This window comes from Ixodes scapularis, unplaced genomic scaffold, assembly GCF_016920785.2.
Source record: "Ixodes scapularis isolate PalLabHiFi unplaced genomic scaffold, ASM1692078v2 PGA_scaffold11__112_contigs__length_91849675, whole genome shotgun sequence".
Taxonomy (NCBI): domain Eukaryota; kingdom Metazoa; phylum Arthropoda; class Arachnida; order Ixodida; family Ixodidae; genus Ixodes; species Ixodes scapularis.
In genome coordinates, this window is record NW_024609837.1 from 68167918 (window position 1) to 68190139 (window position 22222).

The 22222-nt window shown below is 45.6% G+C and overlaps 2 protein-coding genes and 1 pseudogene across 2 annotated transcripts in view; 2 read left to right on the forward strand and 1 right to left on the reverse strand.

The window, feature by feature from the left end:
• The window catches only part of LOC120838384 (arylsulfatase B-like), a 59629-nt gene extending 59477 nt beyond the window's left edge, over positions 1-152 (forward strand). The window contains exon 9 of the mRNA XM_040208287.1: positions 24-152. Within this exon, the coding sequence (XP_040064221.1) occupies positions 24-152 (129 nt within the window). The remainder of the gene's footprint in view (positions 1-23) is intronic.
• Positions 153-3801: 3649 nt separating this feature from the next.
• On the forward strand, positions 3802-9076 carry LOC115314895 (annotated as a pseudogene).
• Positions 9077-9837: 761 nt separating this feature from the next.
• The window catches only part of LOC8037471, a 229565-nt gene continuing 217180 nt past the window's right edge, over positions 9838-22222 (reverse strand). Inside the window, exons 13-14 of the mRNA XM_042288954.1 lie at positions 17937-17999; positions 9838-12105 (exon numbers count right to left, since the gene is read on the reverse strand). Of these exons, the coding sequence (XP_042144888.1) occupies positions 11783-12105; positions 17937-17999 (386 nt within the window). The 3' untranslated portion in view covers positions 9838-11782. The remainder of the gene's footprint in view (positions 12106-17936; positions 18000-22222) is intronic.

Sequence of the window (22222 nt, forward strand, 5' to 3'; positions counted from 1 at the left end):
TGAATTTCTGTTGTCCGTTTCAGCTGGTGGCTTTCTTGAGGGGCAGGATACAGAGCTACGCGCAGACTGCCGCGGCCACGATCAACCAACCTACCGATCCCAACGGATATCCCGAAAACCTCAACGGAACGTGGGGTTCCTGGATCACGTGACTGCCATGAACATCCGTGCACATAAATGTTTAGCCGCATTATGTACATAAAACGGGAGTGTCTCCTACTTGTATGTTAAGCGTATCCACCTCCAGCATTAGCCTTTTTTTTGTGACGTCATACGTCTGCGAGTCTCAGATCAGTGCGAAACTGGTGGTGGATTGCGCAACCTCTTATGTATTTGGAAACATGAGCCGAGACGGTTAAGATCTGTTCTAGTGAAGCTAGAAAGCTACGCTGAAGTTATCGGCATCAATTTTCCCATTGTCCGAAGCAGTCGATCATCCGCGGTTGGTTTATTTACGTCACGTGACATTTGTACACGTGTGGGCGGTTTGTAGCGGTCGCCTTTTTGAGGGTTAGAGCCGTACGAGGGACGCTTGCAAAAGTAAAGGTTTTGAAAATGACGTTTTAAGAAGTAGATGCGGTGTTGGGAGACCGTCGTGGTATCGCTGTGCTTTGTTCCGAACTGTTTCATGAAGCGAGACGACGGATAGCACTTCTTAAAAGTAAACATTTGACAGAGATTTGTCTTGGGAGTAATTAATTATCAAAACAGTTCAAGCGCGAACCACCTTTCCGAAAAACGCTCCTAGGCCGCCGCCATGTTGCTGATGCTGATGCGGCTGGTGCGACTCTCGCGCCCTCTATCAGCTAGAAATTTTCTGCCACTCTCTGGGACTGTGAAGACACGCTCAGCGCGGTTCTCTACCTACGTTTTTGCAGTTTTTCAATCAAGGTTTTCTCGCACCTCTTGAAAGTTTCCACTTAATTTTTTTTTATGCGTGCTTCGTACTCTTTTTGTGTTATCTTCCATTGTGAGAAATAAGGCTGGTAAGTGCCTGCCATTCAAGCTTTCCTACTCGACATTCATGGGAAACGAAGGAGGTGAAGGACGTCGAATGGCCCTCGACGTGATTTTGAGAACATTGTTCTCCCCCCTCTCAGATATAATCCGCGTAGTTACACCTGTTCTTGTGGGCGCCGCCATCTTCAATTCTGAAACTTCCGGTATGCGTGGAAACATCGCTTTCCCCTCGCCTCGCCAGAAGAACATGTTCAGATTTTAATTGCAACCGTCATTCCTTCTTGTTATGTCCTTTCTATATATTTTTTTTCTTTTCCCGGGTTGAAATCTTTTGCTTTTTTTCGGAACGCATACCGGATATGGGAACAACGTGACTGAGTACGAGTCTAAACAAAAAGGTTGCATAGACCTTTTCTGTGTACTCTCGTCTCCAGGCACCTAATAGGCGTATCCGGTATGGGCGACGAAAAAATAATCCAACGTTTCAACCTGCAAATAGTAAAAAAATAGAAGGGAGGCAAACCGAGAAAGTGTGACCGTTACGCTTATATCCTAAATTCCTTCCATTGGCGTGGCAAAGGCAAAACAATGTTTTCGCCCATACTGGAAGTGACGTCAATTCAAGATGGCGGCGCACTTGCAGAAAGGTCTAAACTCAGTCATCTCCAAAAATAGTTGTCCGGGTTGAGGTGAGAAACGGGTCAGTCACGTTTGTTTCTTTGCCTTGGTGCGGTTGTGAAAAAAGGAAGCTCTCCCCGAAACGTGCCCCAAGACGAAGTCATCTCGGATTCCGTCCGATCGTCAAGATGTGACTATCGTCGACAGTGATTGTGTTATTTTAGATCTTTCTCAACTAAATTCTTTTCGGATAACGCTGCATCGTGTTGTTCGATATATTGTTCGAAATTTAACACTTCCTCAATTGTATCTCCGTGTCCTGTCCATCGGTAAACACGTTATTTGTGAGCGTGAAAAATGCATGCCTTTCGGCCCTCTTCTGTTGTAATTTATTTTTGACAGCAAACCGCTTTGTCGTTTCACATGCGGCGAGTCCCGCGGCGCCGTCAAAACTTATCGGTATTCGTTCTGTTGCGCGCCTACCCAACAAAAATAGCTTAGTTTTTTTTTTTAATTTAGCCCAATGCTTTTTAAATGTCCTCGGAAAAATACATGTACCATTAAACACAAAATATAGCGGGAAAAGACCAGAATTTAGCCGCCAGCAGCGTTTGAAACTGCACCTACGCAGGCTGCGCCTATTGAAATCACAGTCCACTCGGTTAGGCTTAGGAGGGACGCCGGTGAGAGTCTAGCCTCAAGCTCAGTGACTGGGCTCAAAAACGGTTTGTTGCCCCTGGGGTCGAGTGTTTTTTGGAAAGGTGTATAGGGACCCCATGTTTCGAAGCCAATTCGGCCTCTTCTTCAGAGGCGACTACGGCTATGACCATTGAGGAGCATTGTTCTTTTCTTTTTCTTATACAGTGGGTATCTGGTCTTCCTCTATGGTTGTACCTTTTTAACAAAGTTACGAAGCCCGTTCACATATGCGGATGGTAAAGCTCCGAGAGACCTATTTATGTTCTGTGGCGTTGTTTGGGTATGCCAGAATACGAGCAACAGTATCTTTCGGGGATTTGTCTCAACGTCGGTGACAAGACGTATATCAATGACATTGAGACAAATCCCTGAAGGCGGCTGTTTTCGAATCCTGGCGTATTCAAACAAAGCCACGGAACATCAACCGGCCTCTCAAAGCTTTACTATGCGCATATGAGAACGGGCTTCGTCACTTTATTGAAAAGGTACAGCCGTAGAAGACCAGATACCTACCGTAGAACAAACAGAAAAAGACACTGCTCGTCAACGCCCATAGCCGTAGTCGTCACTGAAGTAGAGGCCGAATCGGCTTCGAAACGTAAAGTCCCTGTAAAAGAGCTTGGTTGGTGCTTGAACTTTTTTTAAATATAAATAAAGCACTTCTTCGACTTTTATTCGAGTACGTCGGCAGAACCTGGTGACTACTGGCAACGTTGATTTTACCCAACGGCTAAAATATCGTTACTTGAAAGCGTAGCACACTGAGTGGCTCTGTTCAGTTCCTGCTTGAGTATGTCTGCACGCCGGCTGACGCGACGGAAATTTCAACTTTTTTATAGACAGCTAAGTGCCTGAATAAAAAAAAAAAAAAAAAAGTTCATTTTGCGGTTCTTACGAGTAGCGGCATCTTTTGCGGTGTCTACTGCCTTGAAACTGTAGGTTCTAGAAAAACAATGACAATGTATAACGGGAGAATGATGGCGAGTTCTTTTCCAACATAAACATTGTCGTACCCCCTCTTTCTCCGCACCTGTAAAAGACTCGTAAACGAGAAGTGAGAGACATGTGAAAAAAGCGCAAAAGACACGCAACAGACATGTGAAAGACATGTAAAGGAGATGTAAAAGGTACACCTGCAAACATCTACAGAATAAAAAAAAGGCTTATAGACATCGCGACGTGAGCGACATACACGGACTTTTGTCTGTGGCTCCTTCGCTTCCACGATGAACCACCTGGACCACTCAACGGAAGGTGCTGGTGAAGCCTGGGAGAAGTCAATTTACATCGCATGCAAAACCTCAGGGGTGGCCACGCTGCGGCTCGCGAGCCGCGAGCGGCTCTTCGCGTGTTAAAGAGCGGCTCGCGGCTTCCCCACAAAAAGAAATGGAACGCGTTTTAAGTCGACAGGCAGGTTGCTGTTTGCTAGTGTTGTGTTATGCTACTTTAGGTATACCAGGATTGTTTTTGACTCGAATAGATTGAAACTAGCTGAAGTTTCGTTTATTGCTCTGGACAAAACAAACGAAACTCCTCGCTTATACTACCCTTGTCAGGTCGCAGTTGAAATATGCACTCATCAGCAGGGACTCAAACCGTAACCGTAACCGAAGCCGAAAACCGTTTAGGAACGAAATTTTTTCTGTAACCGTAACCGGAACGAAACCGTTATTTGATACTTATAAAAACCGTAACCGTAACCGGAACCGCAAATTATTCACCGGTAACCGGTTTTAACCAATATTAACCGAAAAATAAACTATTAGTTTTTCTGAAGTATGACCTGGAGGAGGGATCTTAAATTGTTGTGGCCATTTGACAGAGTTACTGTCAGCGAGTGGTGCATCTGGTTACATATTTCCATTCAATCTGACTTTAGGATTAAGAATACTCAAATTGAATTAGTGGTCGAGCTTATAATTAAAAAAATTCTATATTTCTAAATCTGCCACACTCCTACATCGCTACATGTATTCAGTACGTGTCGCTTTCAGTGTATTAACTAATAAGTTCGAATTCTCAGATGTCCATCCAACTCGGTTCTATCAAAACCACTGATGTTCCTGACATGCAGTAGCCAGTATAAAGAAACGAGGTAAATTGGCCATCATGCAGAGCTGGCGGAAAAGAAACCTGGGCCCGTTTGCTCGAAGCGCTAACCGCGGCTAAAGTTAGCAGCAGTACCTAGGAGAGGGAGTTTGAAATCACGTGACTGGGGGCTGGGATGCCGGGAAGCATGGCGGCGCCCCGGTGCGTGAGCGCCGCTCGCTTTGTAACTAATATGTCGTTGTAGCTGCACTATCGGGCGCGTTAGTCAGCAACGAATGGTTAAGGAGGCTTTCGCTTTGCCTTACCTCGCTTAAATCGCAAAGCACGAGCAATGACTTCGCGTCATTTGTTGCATAGTCTTTCGATTCTGGCCTTTCTAAGCCTAAATAAACGCGATAAGTGTCGGCATGGCAACGTCTTTGGAAAGCGGATTGCCTTGACTCAATCGACCGGATATTAATAGTACACAAAAGAAGAGCAGCGCCCCGCCCCGACAGACCTTTTTCTAAATTACCCAAGCATCAAGAAGAACGTTGGAAGTGTAATTCTATGGTCCGCGCTCGCTGTCCTTCCTCTTATAAAAGATTCGAAGTAAATAATCATTATAAGACTTGGACGAACGCGCGTGCAAGGCAAAATTTGTTTTAGACTTTTTCCTTTAGAACGATAGGCCCGTAGCTCACAAGTTTTGAGCAGCGCTGCAGGCGAGCAAAATAGAATATTTGGCTCGCGTTTCGAACGTGCATCAATACGCTTCCCCACTAGAGTTTTTTCTACTCAGTTCCATTCTAAGTTCCAGCGTAGCAGAGGCTACAAGAGCGAGCTGCGAGCTTTCCGCGTCCCTGCCAAGCACGCGCGCTCGTGCAGTGCGAGCATCGTTCAGGATGACGCGCTTTTCCGAGTAGATTCGGCTTCACTATCACGTAAAGTGAAATATACGTGCTCGCGGAAGCTGTGAAAGAAAGCAAATATGAAAGGAATGTTTAATGGAACGCTGCGGCCGCAAGCAGCATAATTCTGTTCTTTTTTTTAAAACTTTTTTTAGACATTTTGTTACCGCACATCTACAGATGGTGACAGCGGCTTGTATTCGAACGTGGCACGTGCAAAATCGAACGTTACAGCGCCACACGGATGATGCAGCCAGCAAAACTTGGTCGCGTCTTGCGTAAGTCTTCCGGACGCGCTCGCGCCCCCTGCCCAGAGCAACGGGTATATTACTACTGCATACGCCAGCACGCGCAATGCCTGCAACTACACTCGTAGCATGCACCTCGGTGCTTGGGAAATTTGTGTGCTATCAATACAAGGCCGATTGAGTCAAGGCAATCCACTTTCCAAAGACGTTTCCATGCATGCCGACAATTATCGTGTTCATTTAGGCTTAAGAATGGCCAGAATCTAAATACTATTTAAAAAATGCGGCGAGGTCATTCCTCATGCTTTGCGATTTAAGTGAGGTAAGGCAAAGCGAAAGCCTCCTGCACAATTAGTTACTGACTAACGCGCGCGATATTGCAGCTACAACGACATATTAGCTCCGAAGCGAGCGGCGCTCACTTTGCGGGGCACCGCCATGTTTTCCCGCATCCCTACCGATCCCTGTCACATGATCTCAGAATCCCTCTCCTAGGTACTGCGGCTAACTTTAGCCGCGGTTAGCGCTTCGAGCAAACGGGCCCTAAAGCCCCTGTATCCTGGGAAAAGTGGCGCCTTCATTGTTGTGGAAACGCGCGAGACACGTTCAGCGCGCCACTTCTGGAAAGAACATGGCGTCTGAAATCTAGCTCAGAGCTGCGCTATGCCGCCATGACCTTCCCAAGGGATGCACGTTGCACGTGCCTCGTGTATCGACGCACTTTGCGCTACTTTTGAAACATGAAGGGGCTTTAATGGGCGCTGCTGTTCATTAATAATGTTTATGTTGTTTATTTAGTGTGAAACGTGTCGCGAGTGACGATTTTGAAACAACACAGAAAGAAAAAAAAAAGTCAGGGGTTTGACATTGGCGTTTTGTATTATATATACAATATATATATATATATATGCTCGGGCTGAGAGTGGTGGAAGGAGCGAGGAAACGTCAGAAGGGTGTCCGAGCTTTTTTCTTTTCCTTCCCGCGCCGAGACCCTTCTTCAAACCGAGTGGCACCCGCCGCCTAAAGCCCCTTCATGTTTCAAAAGTAGCGCAATGTTCGTCGATGCACAAGGCACGTGCAACGTGCAGCCCTTGGGAAGATCATGGCGGCACAGCGCAACACTTAGCTATTTCAGACGGCATGAATTTCCCAGAAGTAGCGCGTCGCACGTGCCTCGAGCATTTAACAACAATGAACGGCACCACTTTTCCCAGGATAGAGGGGCTTTACCGTCGCCGGAACTGCCACGCCTCTCAGCTTCTCAACATGACAAAAGAAAAAGCCAAGGAGAAGGATGCCTCCTCGTCAAACGCGCCAACGCGCCACCGTCGTCCAACAGACATGGGATGCAATTTCTGCCTCCTTCGCCTGAACCTTGGGAGCTGCCCTGCTTCCAATCGTCGATGGCCTGGCCAATCTCGCCCCAAACGGCCAGCAGTCTCAACAGTCTCTCTCGCAAACTGTGAACGCGAGCTATTCGAACGTCGGTACGGGAAGCTCGAACATCCACAGACGCGCCGAGAGATCGCTTCCAGCATCAACGGAGGCCTCCCCCTGCCACCGCCGGAGGTATGGCTTCTACGAGAATCATTTCTACCAGAGCCACCAGCGCAATCCAACTACCTCTGATAGAGCCCCCACCACCCATGCCGGAGCGAGGGTCCGTCATGCCTACGACATTCTGAGCGACCTCGCCCAGGACACCATAGGTTTCTCCACAAGAGATGTCCATGAGATCAGGCATCTCCCCCGCCATCGGTTCAACTGGGATGACATGCTCCCCGAACACCAGCACCTCATTTTCGATAGACTGGAACTCTTCCACGTCGTCGCGAGAGGGAACTGTAGGACGGCAGTCCTATCCCAGACGTCGAGGATTCGAGTCTGAGGTTTTCAGAGAGCTCCCCGACCAGCTACCCAACCAGCCTCGACGCGGACGCCACACGCCTCGTGCTCCCGCGCACACCAGCTACCGCCCAGACACCAAGTCGAAGAGGCCCCCTAATCGTGAGTCCGGCAGCTACGCTGAGTCTTCGAAACTCACCAGTGCCGTCATCGACGGCACAGTCGTCTCCTCGACGCTCCTGTGCGTTTTTCCTGTCGAGGACATTCTCGCCCATGCTCTTTGCGAGGCTGGCGTCTCGGCCGACCGTGCCCGATCTTGATCTTGGATCGAAGAAAACGGCCCAATGGATTCCGACTCGACAACCACCGCCACCGAGCGAATCCTGGAGTGGCTCAGCAGGACCGACAGTCATTGAGCCCCACGCCGATGACGGCTCCTTCGACACGTACGATGGCAAGGAGGAAAACCACACCAACACAAAGGAACACACTACAGACAAGCAAAGTGTCGTCGAAGACTCTCAGTCGGACCTGGGTAGCACTGCCTACAAGTCAAAAGCGACGGGACCTACACCGCCAGTCCACTCGACCCAGCAGGCACCTGAAGTCGACTGGGCAGTGTTTAGTGAGGCAAGTAGTTTTCACGGGCCGCCCGACTACGGCGGAGTTTCCATTCGCTGCACGAAGGCTTCTTGCCTCACGGCCCGCCCAGCCCAGCTCTCAATTTTATTACTTCATTCCACTTAGCAGTATTTTACTAGTGGATGGCTGTAGTTCTGTTCCTTCCTTCATTGAAGCGAAGACTCGCCTGCATGTATGAGGTTGAAATCAACTGTAGCGACGAGAAAGTGCGAATGGTTCTTCCAGCATCAAGTGGGAACTTTCTTAGGGTAATTGTTTATAAATGGTGCCAAACAACAGAGTAGCGGTGTTTATTTTAATTTTTATTATATAGAACGCGATGATCCCCGAGTACTAGAAGTAACATGTATGCTCGGGCATCAAACTAAATAATGTAAGTAGATGTAGTGAACAAGAGTTGGAGCTAGGAACGTGTGCAACTTCTGACCAATTAGAAGTATTAAGACGTTTCTAGGTTCCTTGTATTTCACGTTATTGGATATCTGAGACTACTTTAAACAGTTTTTTCTAAAATGGCTGTCTAGCATTTCAATTAGACAAATTATTGGAAAAACCGAAATAAACCGGTTTTTATGAACGTGTAACCGGTAACCGAAACCGTAAAAATGAAAACCGTAAAAAACCGAAACGAAACCGTTATCAACAGGAAGCGGTAACCGTAACCGTAACCGAAACGTTATATTTTTCGGTTTGAGTCCCTGCTCATCAGATGGCACCCTCATCAGCTTTACTTAACTAACCAACTTGAGGCACTTCAAAATAAAGCTGCAAGATTTATAACCCGCGACTTCCAGTGTGCCTAACATAAAAGCTAACCTTAAACTAACCTCAACCTAACCCGATTGCGGTACAGGTGATGTATTGCCAGCATGTCCTTTTTCCCACAAGGTCCACCATGGATCATCTCCCTTTACAATCTTATTCATTCAGCCCACACATCGTATTTCGTCTTGCGTAGATAATCACTTTAAAGTATCGCCCGTCTTTGCCCGTACAAACTTGTTCGAAAATTCCCCTCCGGTTCTTGCCATCGCCGAATGGAACAGCCTGCCCAGAGAAATCGCGTTAATCAGTTCCCCAGATATGTTCATCAGCTCTTTAAGTAATATGTATCAACTTGTATAGTGCTGCTCTGTGTTAGGATTTAATCCAGTGTTCGTGTTATTTATGTTGTTTATTGCTTGTTTAATATTCTTTATGCCAACTATGTAATAGCTCTTTTTCCCCACTTGACACATTTGTATCAAACTTTGTACCACCGCTTTCCCCACCTATGTAATGCCAGTGAGGGCCTTTGGGACGGACGGACAAACAAACAAATAAATAAATAAATGTATCAAATTAAACTAAATTTCAAATTCAAATTTCGACACTACAGCTATACCGCAACCAAGGCATGTACTTGCCGCTTTTAATGACGTTTAGGTTGCGCGAATCCACAAACCTCGGGAGCACCGACGGAAGCAACCAACACTGACCTGTGCGTGGCCGTTACCATGTGCAAGCGAGACGAGGTATACAGAGTATATCACGGCAGACATTATCTAGGTTAAAACTAAACATGACAACATGCACAAAGCCGCTGTCATGACGCTCGTACAGAATACAAAAGACGAGGTGTTGGCTGTAGAGCTGAAGACAAAATGGTCTGCGCACACGCATTACTTTCCAATTAAGCGAATCAAGCACGTTCGAATTAAGCGGGTTTGCTTTGTACATATGTATACTTCAAACATTTCTTCAGAATGTTCTACGGCAAATGTTAGAGAGCCGTCATAACAGGAAAAACCCCGCCTCAGACAGTGCCTGGAGTGTGTATTCTGCAGAATGTATTACCAGAGGGACCTCAGGTTTACGCAGATCGAATAAAAACAGACAGAAACACATCCGAGAACGAACAACAAATAATTGTATTGCTTTGCCAAAAAAAAAAAGAAAAAAAGAGGCTCTTCGCGGATGACACACATCTGTGCTTTGTACAAGAACACGTGCCGTTTTATGTACACAAATACAGTCAGACGCACGGATGCACTAGCCGAAGAAAGCCACCGGGGATCAACAAGTGTAGAAAATGCGAGAGGTATATCAAAATTTCTCTTCCCGTCCAGCTACCCAAGGTCAAGCACGCACATACTTTTGAAAGTAAAAAAAGTAAAGTATAGCGGCGGTGTTTCAAATGTATAAAAAGTTGTTAAACTGATGCGGAAAAAAACGCCATCAAGATGGCCGAGGAGCTTAAAGCAGCTGCGAATTGGGCGTAGGCATAATCCTCGCTGACTTTTTACTCTTTTTCGATTTATGAATTACGTTTTTTTTAGCGGTGCACAATGAAGGTTTAGGAAGACAGCATGCAGCATAACCCCGACTTTAAAACGGCACGTTCGAGTTTTCTTAGTGCCGCAAAGCGTCAAGAGAACATTCGACGAAATGATCGAAAAATGCTGCGCTCTTGCAATTCCAACATGGGCAGAAATAAACTTCGAAAGGATTGCATTCTGTATGCGCTTTTTTACGACAATTCAAACGCACAAGCATAAATGGCATTCACTGCTATCTAAGCAACTGTCATGTCGACATGAACATAGTATCGCATTTTTCTTAATAGGATTCCTACGAGACTCTAGAATGAATTAGGCACCGAAACAAAGCAGTCTCCTCACTCAACGTGTGTAAAGTTGAACAAAGATATTTGACTACACTGAAATGTTTGACGATAGCGAATGGCGACAGGCAGCGTTTTGCCACAAAATCCGCATGACAATTTCCTGGTTACCCCCGTAGCATCAAGACACGTGAACGTAGTCGAGATCTTGATATAATTTGCCTAGTAGTAGGCACATCGATAATCATGCGTGAACCAATGCATCTCAAAACGTTCGGTCCTTTTTCGCCTTGCTAACTACCATAACAGCAACACGTTTATTCACAAAGTAGTAAGTACCAATGAAAGTGAAAGTTTAACATGCTTGTTTTGCTTCTTTTGTCACAAGAAACGATTAGTTGAACAGCGTTGGGGACGTGGCAAACTTAAAAGCTGGTATCAGCAAGCCAGTTCGGAACCATGATCCGTCAATATAATTTAGCTGGGAGAAAAGCTCGCGCGTATTTGAATTTTCCCACCACGAAAAAACAAGACGGTGGGACACGGATGCCGTCTGCAAATCACTTTCCGCAAATGAAGTGTACATGACATGCGTTGCACAACATTCGCACGACACTTGATTGTCCATTGCAAGACGTCTCAAGTTGAGGCGTATACAAATTTTATACACTGAAGAGAAGCTGGTTCGTTCAGAAGAAACTGCCGCGTACTCCAAGCTGGCATTGAATGTTTGAGAAGATGGTAGCTGCCCAGACACAATGAGACGTCGATCAGAAAAGAGATGACTGTTCAGAAGGTGGTGGGATAGAGACCGCAAGGCGACAACAAGTTAGCCTCGCTAGTTTGGCGACAATGAAAGTACTAGCCCACAGGGTAGAAGAGGACAACATGACAGGCTGCACCGACTAGCTCTCGAGGTGAGTCAAATACTTTAACGAGATGACAGCAGTTTCTGCTCGAGGTGGCACCGCGTCAAGACCACGCCTGTTCCTTCTCAATATGGCGGCGTTGTCTTCACTAGACGGCACCAGATGACGTTCCTTACTTCACAAGATGCCTCGAAGCAACGATGTGGGCTTTATCGTTTGCTCTGTTCCCGCAAACCACGTACCGTGGTGTCACAACCCTGCTCAGGCGAAAACGACCACATGTCATCACAATTCACGGTCTGCACCCGCCACGTGATTACGAACTCTGGGTCGCAGGGTTCGAGCAACCGAACACTGCCGCTAAGTCGTCACATTGCAGCGCCTGGACTGTGTCTCACGCAGCCTTTCGAGTTGCTTGCGTCTCCGTTCCGTGAATCGGCGCACAAAGCACGTGCTGTCCACGACGAACTTGGATTCCTTGTTGAGGAGGTCGTTGTGCGCCTGCGCGGTGATGACGTATTCGCGACCCACCCGGAGTTTGGGACACGGGCATCTGGCGTCCGGGACCCAGAAGAACTCCCGCTGCTGGAGGTCCAGCAGGTTACGGTAGGACTCTGATATTATGACGTCGTAGCGCAGAGATCCGTCGAGGCGCTCGAAGGAGAGCACTAGGGCATGAACCACTGGAAGCAACAAAAAAGGAAAAAAAAACAAGTTTTCATAAATCAGTGTTTATGCATTTGCTATAGTCGATGACAAGCTAAAACTGAGTATCTGCTCCGCCTCCAGCGCGAGCTTATTACCGGTCGCCTGGCTTTGACTTCATGTGCGCCAAAGAGCTATCAGAGGCAGAAAGTTTCCGCTGGTTGCCGCGGAGCTACTGTATTCTTAACCTGTCACCAAATACTATTTAATCCTCACAATGTTTCGGTTGTTAGGGCATCTCTATGGGTAACTTGGGGCCTTTACCTATTAAACAGTTAACAATATATGGCATTCCCTGGTCGCTACAGCTGAACATATTTGCCTTGGGCGTTTGGCGTATACACTTTGTCTTTAGCGATACTACGGTGCCTATCACGTGTGTCATAGTGGTGCGTTAACACACTTTTATGTTGTCTCCCATTTCCACCCGGCAACGTCACAACTGTTGCAAGCAGTTCCGAGCCTAGCGGTGTATTCACCATTGAAAGTAGATACTATAGAGGCCTGCTCTGGTGCAGCCATAGCGGGCGTCTGTAGTCGGCTGGTCAACGGCAACCACAGTATCAAACCCGTCGCCAGAATGTTTGTTTTTTGTGGAGGAGGGGGGTATTTGCTGAGGCCACGACTTCCAAGCATTAGATAAAAGAAGGGAAGGGGGATTTAGGACTAAAATGGCATCATTCTAGCCGGCCGGGCATCGAGGTCTTTCTGAGCAAAAGAGACAATGAGCCTATGATTTGCGAGGTCGTCACCACTCGAAAGGCTTCTATATTCCTCTCCCGACGCGGTCACGAATAATTAATTACCGGTGCCATTGTGGAGGCAAAAGTTGGGAATGCAGCCACGAGATTTTCGTCTTTGCGTGTCTATTGTTTGGTACAGACTGTTGGGTGTAGCGTCCTCTACTTTTTCTGATGCTCCCAGAGCCGGTCGTTTACGCAGCAATCCGTTTGGCCATTAGCGCCGCAGGAAATCGGCATGGAAAGATCTGCTGAGGTTTGGATGTGGTGAGCTTTTTAGCATGTTTCTTGGTGCAGCGGGGTGGCGGAGGCCTCTCTCTATTTAGCGACATGAACAGGTCTCTCAGCTTCGATTTGCATGCCTACATCTTCGTCAGATGTGAAGGCTATGGACTTAAATCGGTAGGCCATCGTGTAAACAGCTCGAACCGACGTGTTTGTAAAAAGCAAGAGGGAAGAAACAGAGCTTTTCGCTTGGCATCTGCGAAGCCGTCCTAAAGCTTTCTTCTCCACCCCCCCCCCCCCCCCCTTCTCCTCCACCCTGGCTACGTGCCTGCCCAATAACAAGAGGTTGTGTCGTCGCAGCAAGGGCGACGCACGAATCCGTTTGACAACTTTGCCGGCGGTTCTGTAAGCCACCGCCAAGATCTCGACAACCTTCAGCGTTACATGAAGGCCCCTTTGTATCGGCCATCGGCCTAGCACTACCGAGCAGCACGGGGGAGCGTCCTTCACGTGCGAATAAAAATGACACGCGCTGTTCCAACCAGTAGTAGCCATGGCCACACCGATCTGCTTGCCTGTCCCTATTATCTAAACGATACACCATGTGACATATTTTGCGGCCCTTTCTGTGACACTATACAGGGCGAATTTTTTTGCAGCTGAACATTTGTTTTAAAAAAGCCGCGAAAGCTACACTTATGCTCTTTGTGGAGGTGAGTTATAAGGTCAGGGGGACAGAATATAGGAGGCGAATCCTAACGGTCAGTCGGCTAATTAAGTAAAATTGGTCAATCATTATTTTACTCAGTGAAAATATATATATAATGATCCAATTAGAAACTTGCTCAGCGTCATCGAAAACCTCTAAATCAACCCTTAAAAAAATATCAATATCTACATATATCTATATCTATATCTATATATATATATATAAAACGAGCAGAATTTTACGGCGTTCGGTAAAAAAATGCTCAATTTGGATGCGTTTCTAGGTTTCGCTTTCTTATCGGAGCGCAACTTTGTGCCCGCGGTCCTGCTCCCCAGTGGCCAGAACGCGCAACACACGTGCGCCATATTTCTTTCCATCCTACGAGAGAGACGATGTGACGGCTTCGCGCAGCGACCACCGGGAAGCAGGAGCGCGGGCACAAAGATGGGCTCCGATAAGAAACCAAAACCTAGAAACGCGTCCAAACAGCGTTTTTTCAGTGCGCCATAAAATGCTGTCCCTGCCTTATATTTTTCTAAAAAGAGTTGATTTAGTGGTTTTCGATGACGCTCCGCAAGTTCCCAGTTAGAATGACATACAGTCATGTCTCGTTAATATGAACCCCGCTAATATGGGTACCCCGCCATATGGACAACATTTTCAGAGAAACGGGAAAAATTCGTGCATTTTTGTCTCGTGATTATGGACAACTCACGTTATGGACAATTTTGAGGGGGAAAGGAGGTGTCCATATTAATGAAACATCACTATCTAGTTTCCCTAATAAAAAAATGAAAGCCGTTTACAACTCCCTGTAACGCCGAACTAGAGCGCAGCTCTTGAGGAGGAGGAGGAAAGGTACTGAAGGGAGAGTATACCCCTCCTCTCTCCTCCTCACCTCGTTATCCTGCCTGCTCAGTGTTGCCATCTTTTTTTTGCGGGCGCCGCTAAATTGAGACCAGGAAGTCACTAAACAGTCGCTAGATTCGCCGGGAAGTCGCTAAAATATTCGCTGAATTCCAAAAGCTCATTAAACCCTTTTAAAGTAAGTGAACCTGACATAATCTTATCTCAGGTATTTTGAGAGGTTAAATTTACACTGAAAAACAACTAGGACGTTTTTTATTTGTAATGTTTTTTTTTGGGGGGAAACGACTAGGCGGTAAGTACGAAAGTACGAATAAGAAACGGGTACTTGGTAATTTTAACACGGAAATAATGCCTGTTTTGACTTCAAGAACAGTTCAACGGAACAGTCCAGAAGAAGAAGAGTTCTTCCTCGATGGTGACTGCGCTCAAGTCACCTAAATCTGCCGATGTCGACCGTTCATTGCCAGCTTTGTAGGCTTCAGCTGTGCCAGTTCGCCGAAAAACTACTTCTGGAAGTCCTTAGTCGGAACACGTCTTTGCGTGCCTTTTGAGGCCAGCTCTTATAGTCAGGATGACGTTTGGCGGAGAGCACGTGGGTACGTGGGTACGTGGGCGCGGGAGAGATGGTCTGCAGTGTTGATAGTGTTGACATTTTTTTGAAGTGCGCCGCTAAATTGAGCACATACCCAAAGCAAACTCGGCTAGAGAAGCAAAAAGGTTTAGCCTACGAGCAGCTCTAAAATTGTTCAAAATAACAAGATTACGGTTGAACACCAAAGTCACAAAAAAAATTGCTAGCCGCTAAATTAAAAAAAATCACTCGCTAAATGTATAGAAAATCGCTAAATCTAGCGACAAAATCGCTAAAATGGCAACACTGTGCCTGCTACTCCGCCATGGGGCCACGTGATTCCTGTGACGTCACGTGACCCCTTGAGATCACGTGAACCCCCTGAGGTCACGTGAACCCCCTGAAGTCACGTGACTACCCCCTTGAGGTCACGTGACCACCCCCTTGAGGTCACGTGACTACCCGCCTGAGGTCACATGACCCCCGTGACGTCACGGAGGTCACGCGACCTCAGGGGAGGTCACGTTGCCTCACGGTTACGGCAACGCCAACGCCGCTCAAGCCGGAAATGGGCGCCTAAGAGCTGTGCTCTAAAAAAGTAATTTAATAAACTGTGCTAAGTTAGGCGATTGACCGTTAGATTAGCCCCTACAGTATGTCCCCATGGCCGTATAACTCACCCACACAAACCAAATACGTGTAGCTTTACGGCTCTTTCTAAACAAATCTGTTCAGCTTTGAAAAACACCGTATATTCTCGCGGGTAGTATGCGGCGAGCAAATTGTCTACTCATTGTGCAGGTGCTACACAGTGACGCCACAGCGCCCAGCTCTGACTGGAAGATATAGTGGGCAGACACTAAGCCGCAGTGGTCTGTTAGTCGTAGCAATGGCTGCTTTGGCATTTTTATGGCTATCGGTAATCGACGTCTTTTTTTTTTTTTGTTCACGAACGAGGATTTCGTTTTGGTGGAGGGGGGGATGAAATACTCCGGAGAAAACGTTGTTTCTTGCCGACTAACAAAACGGCCAGACGCGCTACAACGAGCAAAGCACTCGCGGCTAAGATGTCTGCAACCCGTCGAAGAGCATTACAATTGCGTCGACGGAGCTTCATCGCACACGAGATTCTTTCCTCTCACATGTTTGTACCGCTTCTCTCGTCCGATGAGAGTCGTGTACCATGCATTCTGGAAAACAGGGCCATACACACGACAGGAAGTCTGAGAGTTCACTTTCTCGCAGAACAGGGAGGCAGCCAATCGCGGCAAAAAATAGAAAGACCCCAGCGACGTTGGCGGGAACAACGAGCATGCGAAGCGTCATGCTCAATTTTTTTTGCCCACACTGCATTGCTTTTTTATGTGGCCTAGTTATAATCTCAGTCTCATCATTCGCTGGCATCCTTCCATATTTTGCCGTGCTTAACTTCCTTTTTGTTCTACGGGAAAGTTAACTCGCGGAATCTGTACTGCTGGGTTGTCAACGCCACCTATCGGAAGCCAGCGCGATGCACAGATTGCACATAAAGGGGCAGTGCAACGATTTTCAAACTTTGGCCAATTAACTGCGGAAATTAAACTGCGTCACCTATGGAACGAAAAACCGTAAGCCGCATTTTCTTGCGAGCGCTAGTTCTTATTCAAAATAATTGAAACAAATCGAAGGTCGACGTGCCTCTCAACTCTCCACGCCGACTTTCGAGTGACATCTCTGGGGGTTCACGTGGTTTCCCCTTGGGCCCTCTCTTCAGAGACCTCAGCCGTTTCTTCCGCGATTGTCGACTTTCAAAGCATTAGCCTCGTCGAAGGTCGCGGCGAGCGATGGACACAAAGGACGGTTCGCCGCGGGGCGGACGGCGAGTGTAGCAGCGGAGGGGGACAGGGTTTCTTGACTTCCGCGTATCCCCCTGAGACGCCGTCATTTTAGTTCCCATAGCCGCCACCGGCGGCTGCAGATCGGCAAATAATTCGTTTTTGCCTGGAGATTACGCAGCAGAATAGCCGTTTTTTGGGGAAAGGTGACGCGTTTTTGTTCACTTGGGCTTGTATGAACAAAATAAAAAATGCAAACTGGCAACGTTTTGAACATTAAAACCGTTGAACTGCCCCTTTATGTGCTCTGTCAGTGTTCGGGCGGGACTCGCCATTTAAACGGGTTGAACGCAAATTTAAACCGAATGTTGACACAACACTTTTCTCTATTCAGTGCTGCGTGTTGACCAGCGGTAATGGCGTGGAAAACCTCCACTTCGGCCTTCTTTTCTGAGAATGTCGGTTTTGGTCTCCTTGTTGGCCGTATGCACCAACAAAAATCTCTGACGTCACGACAACTGCAGTGACGCTGCCGTCGGCACTGCGCATGCGCGGACGCTTCCCGGGAGTGTGGTTTCTGCCCATGCGCACTCCCGACACCCTGGTGTTGGCGAACGCGGGGCTCGTTTGAAAACAGCCTGTTGGTGCATGAAACGGTGAACGCACCAGTCAGACGCTGGATTTACGTGGCATCGAGATTTGGAGATGATGATGGGGTAGAAGAAGAAAAGAGGAGGGTTGGGTGTGCATGATTGGTCCGCTAAGATTTGACGCGGCTCGTTTCGCGTCCATTCAAAAGTAGCCAGAGAAGTGTTTTTCCGGACAGAATAACGTTGCAGAAAATTTTTTTTTTTAATTTGAAACACGTTGATGTTCTCACCAATGTCGCTCTTGCAGAAGTGCCTTCTTTGGTTTCTGGCCCGGTGACAGATTGGACAGCGACCTGAAGAAAAATAGAAACACGGGCTTCCCATCAGGTTCGGCTCGTACGTGTTAGCTACCCGTACGCAGACTAGTTACGTTTCGAGAAAAGAGATCAGGAATGAGCAGAATACTTGAAAAATGTATTTAACTACATATACGAAATACTTTGGCAAAAATATATTTACTTGCAGATTTCAATACTCTTTTCAGAAAATACATTTCAATTGAAACCAGGTTATAAAGGTCATGCCAAAATAAAAAGTGGAGTTCACATAGACTAAGAAAAAAGTGCTTAGAAAAAGTCTTGCAGCTCTAAATATAAAATGTGTTTGTCATAACTTTATAGGCAGATGCAAAAGAGGGAAAACAATGTGCTCCGTGAAAGATTAATTAAAAAGTCTTAGTTGATGCATCGAAGCTTTTCAAAAAGAACATGTAGATAGTTCTACATGTTTAAAAAATAAAATCACAGAACAAAAAAGGCAATCATTGTACTCATTCCATGAATTCATTGTTCTACGCTTCCTTTTTTTTTCTCCAAATTTAATTCTGCGCAAAGTGCCGCAAGTTTCATGTGTCTTTGCATATGACTCCCTTCGCGAAGAGTCCTTATAATCCCATCTTATTGCGAAGAGCAGCGCACTAAATTGTATTAGGGGCTTTATTTAGAATACATGTGTTTAAAATACTGAATTTTAAGGAGAGTTGACAAATACATTGCCCAATATGCAATTAAATAAAAAATACAAAATGCTAAAATATTTAGAATGCGTATGCGTTTGTTTGTACGCACAGCTGCCGAACACAGCTTACTGTGTATTTCCCGTGTCTGTCTGGCCATCATGACTAAGGACGGTAAAGAAGCTAAAGAATCTAGGGAGTATGCAAAGGCGCTCGACGAGCTTCGTCGCGAATTAAGAGCCGACCTACGAAGTTTAAAGGAAAGTACGAAGGTCTGCAGCGACACTTGCGACAAAGTTGAGTCGATTGGAAGCGACGTAAAACAACTAAGGAAGGAAATCCAGGAACTGACAAAGAGAAACTGTGAGCTGCAAAATGAAAATAAAATACTGAGTCAGCGGATCGAGGAATTAGAGCAATACCAACGCTCCAATAACCTCGAGATTAAAGGAGTGCCTGAAGAGGGCAATCCTTATGACGTCATCAAAATGATTGGTGACGTACTGGAGGAGCCAATTACAAATTCAGGCAGATATCTGCCATAGGGTACCAACATCTAAACCAAGCGAGCAAAACAACGTCGTGTGCTTCATACAACGCAGGAAGAGAAATGCTGTACTTATCAATTAAAAAAAAAAGCAGCTTACTGCTGCAGCCCTTGGTTACATTTTGGCTAGGACGACGAAGCCTGTGTTCGTCAATGAGCACCTAACACGACAAAGCAAACAACTGCTTAGTTATATGATTGTGCATTCCCTATATTGCTAGGAAAAACGTCAAAACCCAAACTCCGTAAGCCATGGTTGGATGACGACCTATACAAGAGAATTAGAATGAAAAATAACATCTACAATTGTTTTGTGCGGTCGCGTGATAAAGCGCTGCTGAGTGAATAAAAATAATCTGAAATAAGCTTAGTTTCGACCTTAAAAGGGCAAAATTTGAATACTTTTTGAGCAAATTTGATGGTATTTAAAATAATCCGAAGGAACTGTGGGAACCGGTTAATAGCTTAACAAATGAAGGCTATGTCCGGTGTGGTGTGAATAACATAACTATAAACGGTAGAAACATAGCTGGTGAGGAACTTGCAAACACCCTGAATGAGCATTTAATAAACGTGGGTGCTCCGCGAGAAAGGGAAGGTGACAGCAAAAGCCGTACCACAAATAAAACTACAAATATCTCAAGCTCTATAATGCTCGAGCCTACTTCCCCATGCGAAGTTAGTAATTTGATAAAAAAATAAAAAGAGAAGTGTACCGGCTGGGGCTGACGAAATAAAAGCCTTGCCAGTTAAAATGGTGTCAAATATAATAAGCCCAATCCTGGCACATATTATAAACAACATGTTGCAAACAGGAATATATCCAGACGAACTCAAAGTCGCAAGGGTTAGTGCGGTGCATAAAGAGGGAAACAATAATGACCTGGAAAAATACCGACCAATATCTGTTTTGCCAATATTCTCAAAAATATTTGAAAGCGTGATAAACGTTAGATTGCAAAGGTTTTTTTTTCTCAAAATACAATGTAATCTCTAGGTCCCAATAAGGTTTTCAATGGGACAAATCGACTGAACTTAGTCTTACGAATATAAAAGACAGAATAATAACCAACATCGAAAATAAATTATATACACTCGGGTTATTTCTAGATTTGAGCAAGGCGTTTGATTTGATACAACACAATATTTTACTGTCAAAACTTCAGACTTGTTGTGTACGTGGCGTAGCGTCTGAACTAATCAAGTGATACTTCCGAAATTGTAAACAGTTTGTACATGTCAATAACGCCAATTCTCAGCAATTGGAAATTAAACATGGAGTGCCCCAGGGCTCCATACTGGGCCCACTACCTTTTCTCATATATACAAATGATATAACAGACATCCCAGATCCCCCACATATGGTGATGTACGCTGACGATACCGATGTTTTCGTCTGCAGCAATACAAAAGCGTTCTTAGAACAACAGGCAAATGATTATCTTCAAAAACTTTCAGAATGGCTGGAAACAAACACGCTTAAGCTAAATGTGGACAATACAAAGTACATTATATTTGGACCTATTAATAAGCACGACAATAGTGTAATAAATCTGCAATATAATAGCACCCCTCTATATCAGGCTACAAAACCAAAGTTTCTTGGCGTCTGGTTTCATGAAAGAATTACTTGGAACACTCACGTGAACAAATTAAAAGGGGACCTATCGAGAACACTAGGCTGTATATATAAAATAGAAAATTTATTACCAAAGTGGCTTATCAAAAACTTATATTACTCTTTGTTTTACTGAAAACTTTGTTATGGAATTATGGCATGGTGGGACACCCACTTCCACAAATTATAGCAAGTTAATTATTCTCCAAAAAAAGGTTTTGCACGTTTTAGAAAACTACGAAGGAAATGTTCGTGATTTTTATAGCAGTCTATATTTTACAAAACATAACATGCATAAAGCGAACCAGATTTATTACTTTAAACTTAGGCAGACAATATACAAAGAAAAACTTCATCAAATGAATGAAGTGCCATCGCAGTCTTATCTTCTTAGAAACGCCAAACACAAGACTCCTAAGGTCAGGACAAATTATGGGAAACAAAAACTAAATTATCAGGTTCCTACGTTACTAAGCATTTTTGAATGGCGTACTGATTTTACAGTATCATTTAATAAATATAAAAGCAACATCAGACAGACCCTTGCATAAAACGATATATATTACGCCTAGTAACAAGGTGTTGAACGGGGCGAGTTGGTAAAAGTTTGGTATGGTGGGTGGAACAGATTCAAAAAACAAATAGAAATTGTTTCGTTTTTGCGCCTACCAGTGCTGCAATGACAAATGTGTTTGTTACATGGCTGTAACTTTTTGTTTAGATATCTTTTGTGATTGTTTTGCTCCTTTCGTCGTTTTGTGATTATACGTCAGTGATTACTAATCAATGTCGTATGAATGATAGCAGACTTGGACGTAGTTCAACTACTCTACTCAAACTACTGTAGTTTAACTACTTTTTTGAGTAACTTGGTAACTTTCAATTACAATTTGATTTGGGTAATTAGTAGTTTAATTTAACTACTTTTTTCAGGTAACTTCTACTCAAATTACTAACTACTTTCGAAATTATATAGTGCTAATTTTGCCCATCACGGAAGTTTGAGCGCAGAAATGAATAAGACGCCGACAGATAAAGAGGCATTCCCTAAAATGGGGCCCCCTTGTTCGGGAAGGCGTCCTTGGGTCAAGGTGGCGACGAGCAGCCAAAACATAACACCGGCACGCACTAATGCAGGAAGAGATGCTTCTTGGTCGGGTATTGACCTAATCCGGTAATGCACGCAGGCGCCGCGTTTCCAGCTGCAACCGTGAAAGACGGGGACACTCCGAGAGTTGTTGTCTGTCTTTAGAGAGTTCTGACTCAAGCGGTAGGTTCCACGGGAGGCGCCACTGGAATGACCTCGCAGCTGGGCGCCTGTTCCCATGGTCGCCCTGTCGTCAGCGCATACGCCTTTGCAAAGCCGGACTCCCCCGCGCAGAAACCCTGGCACGGA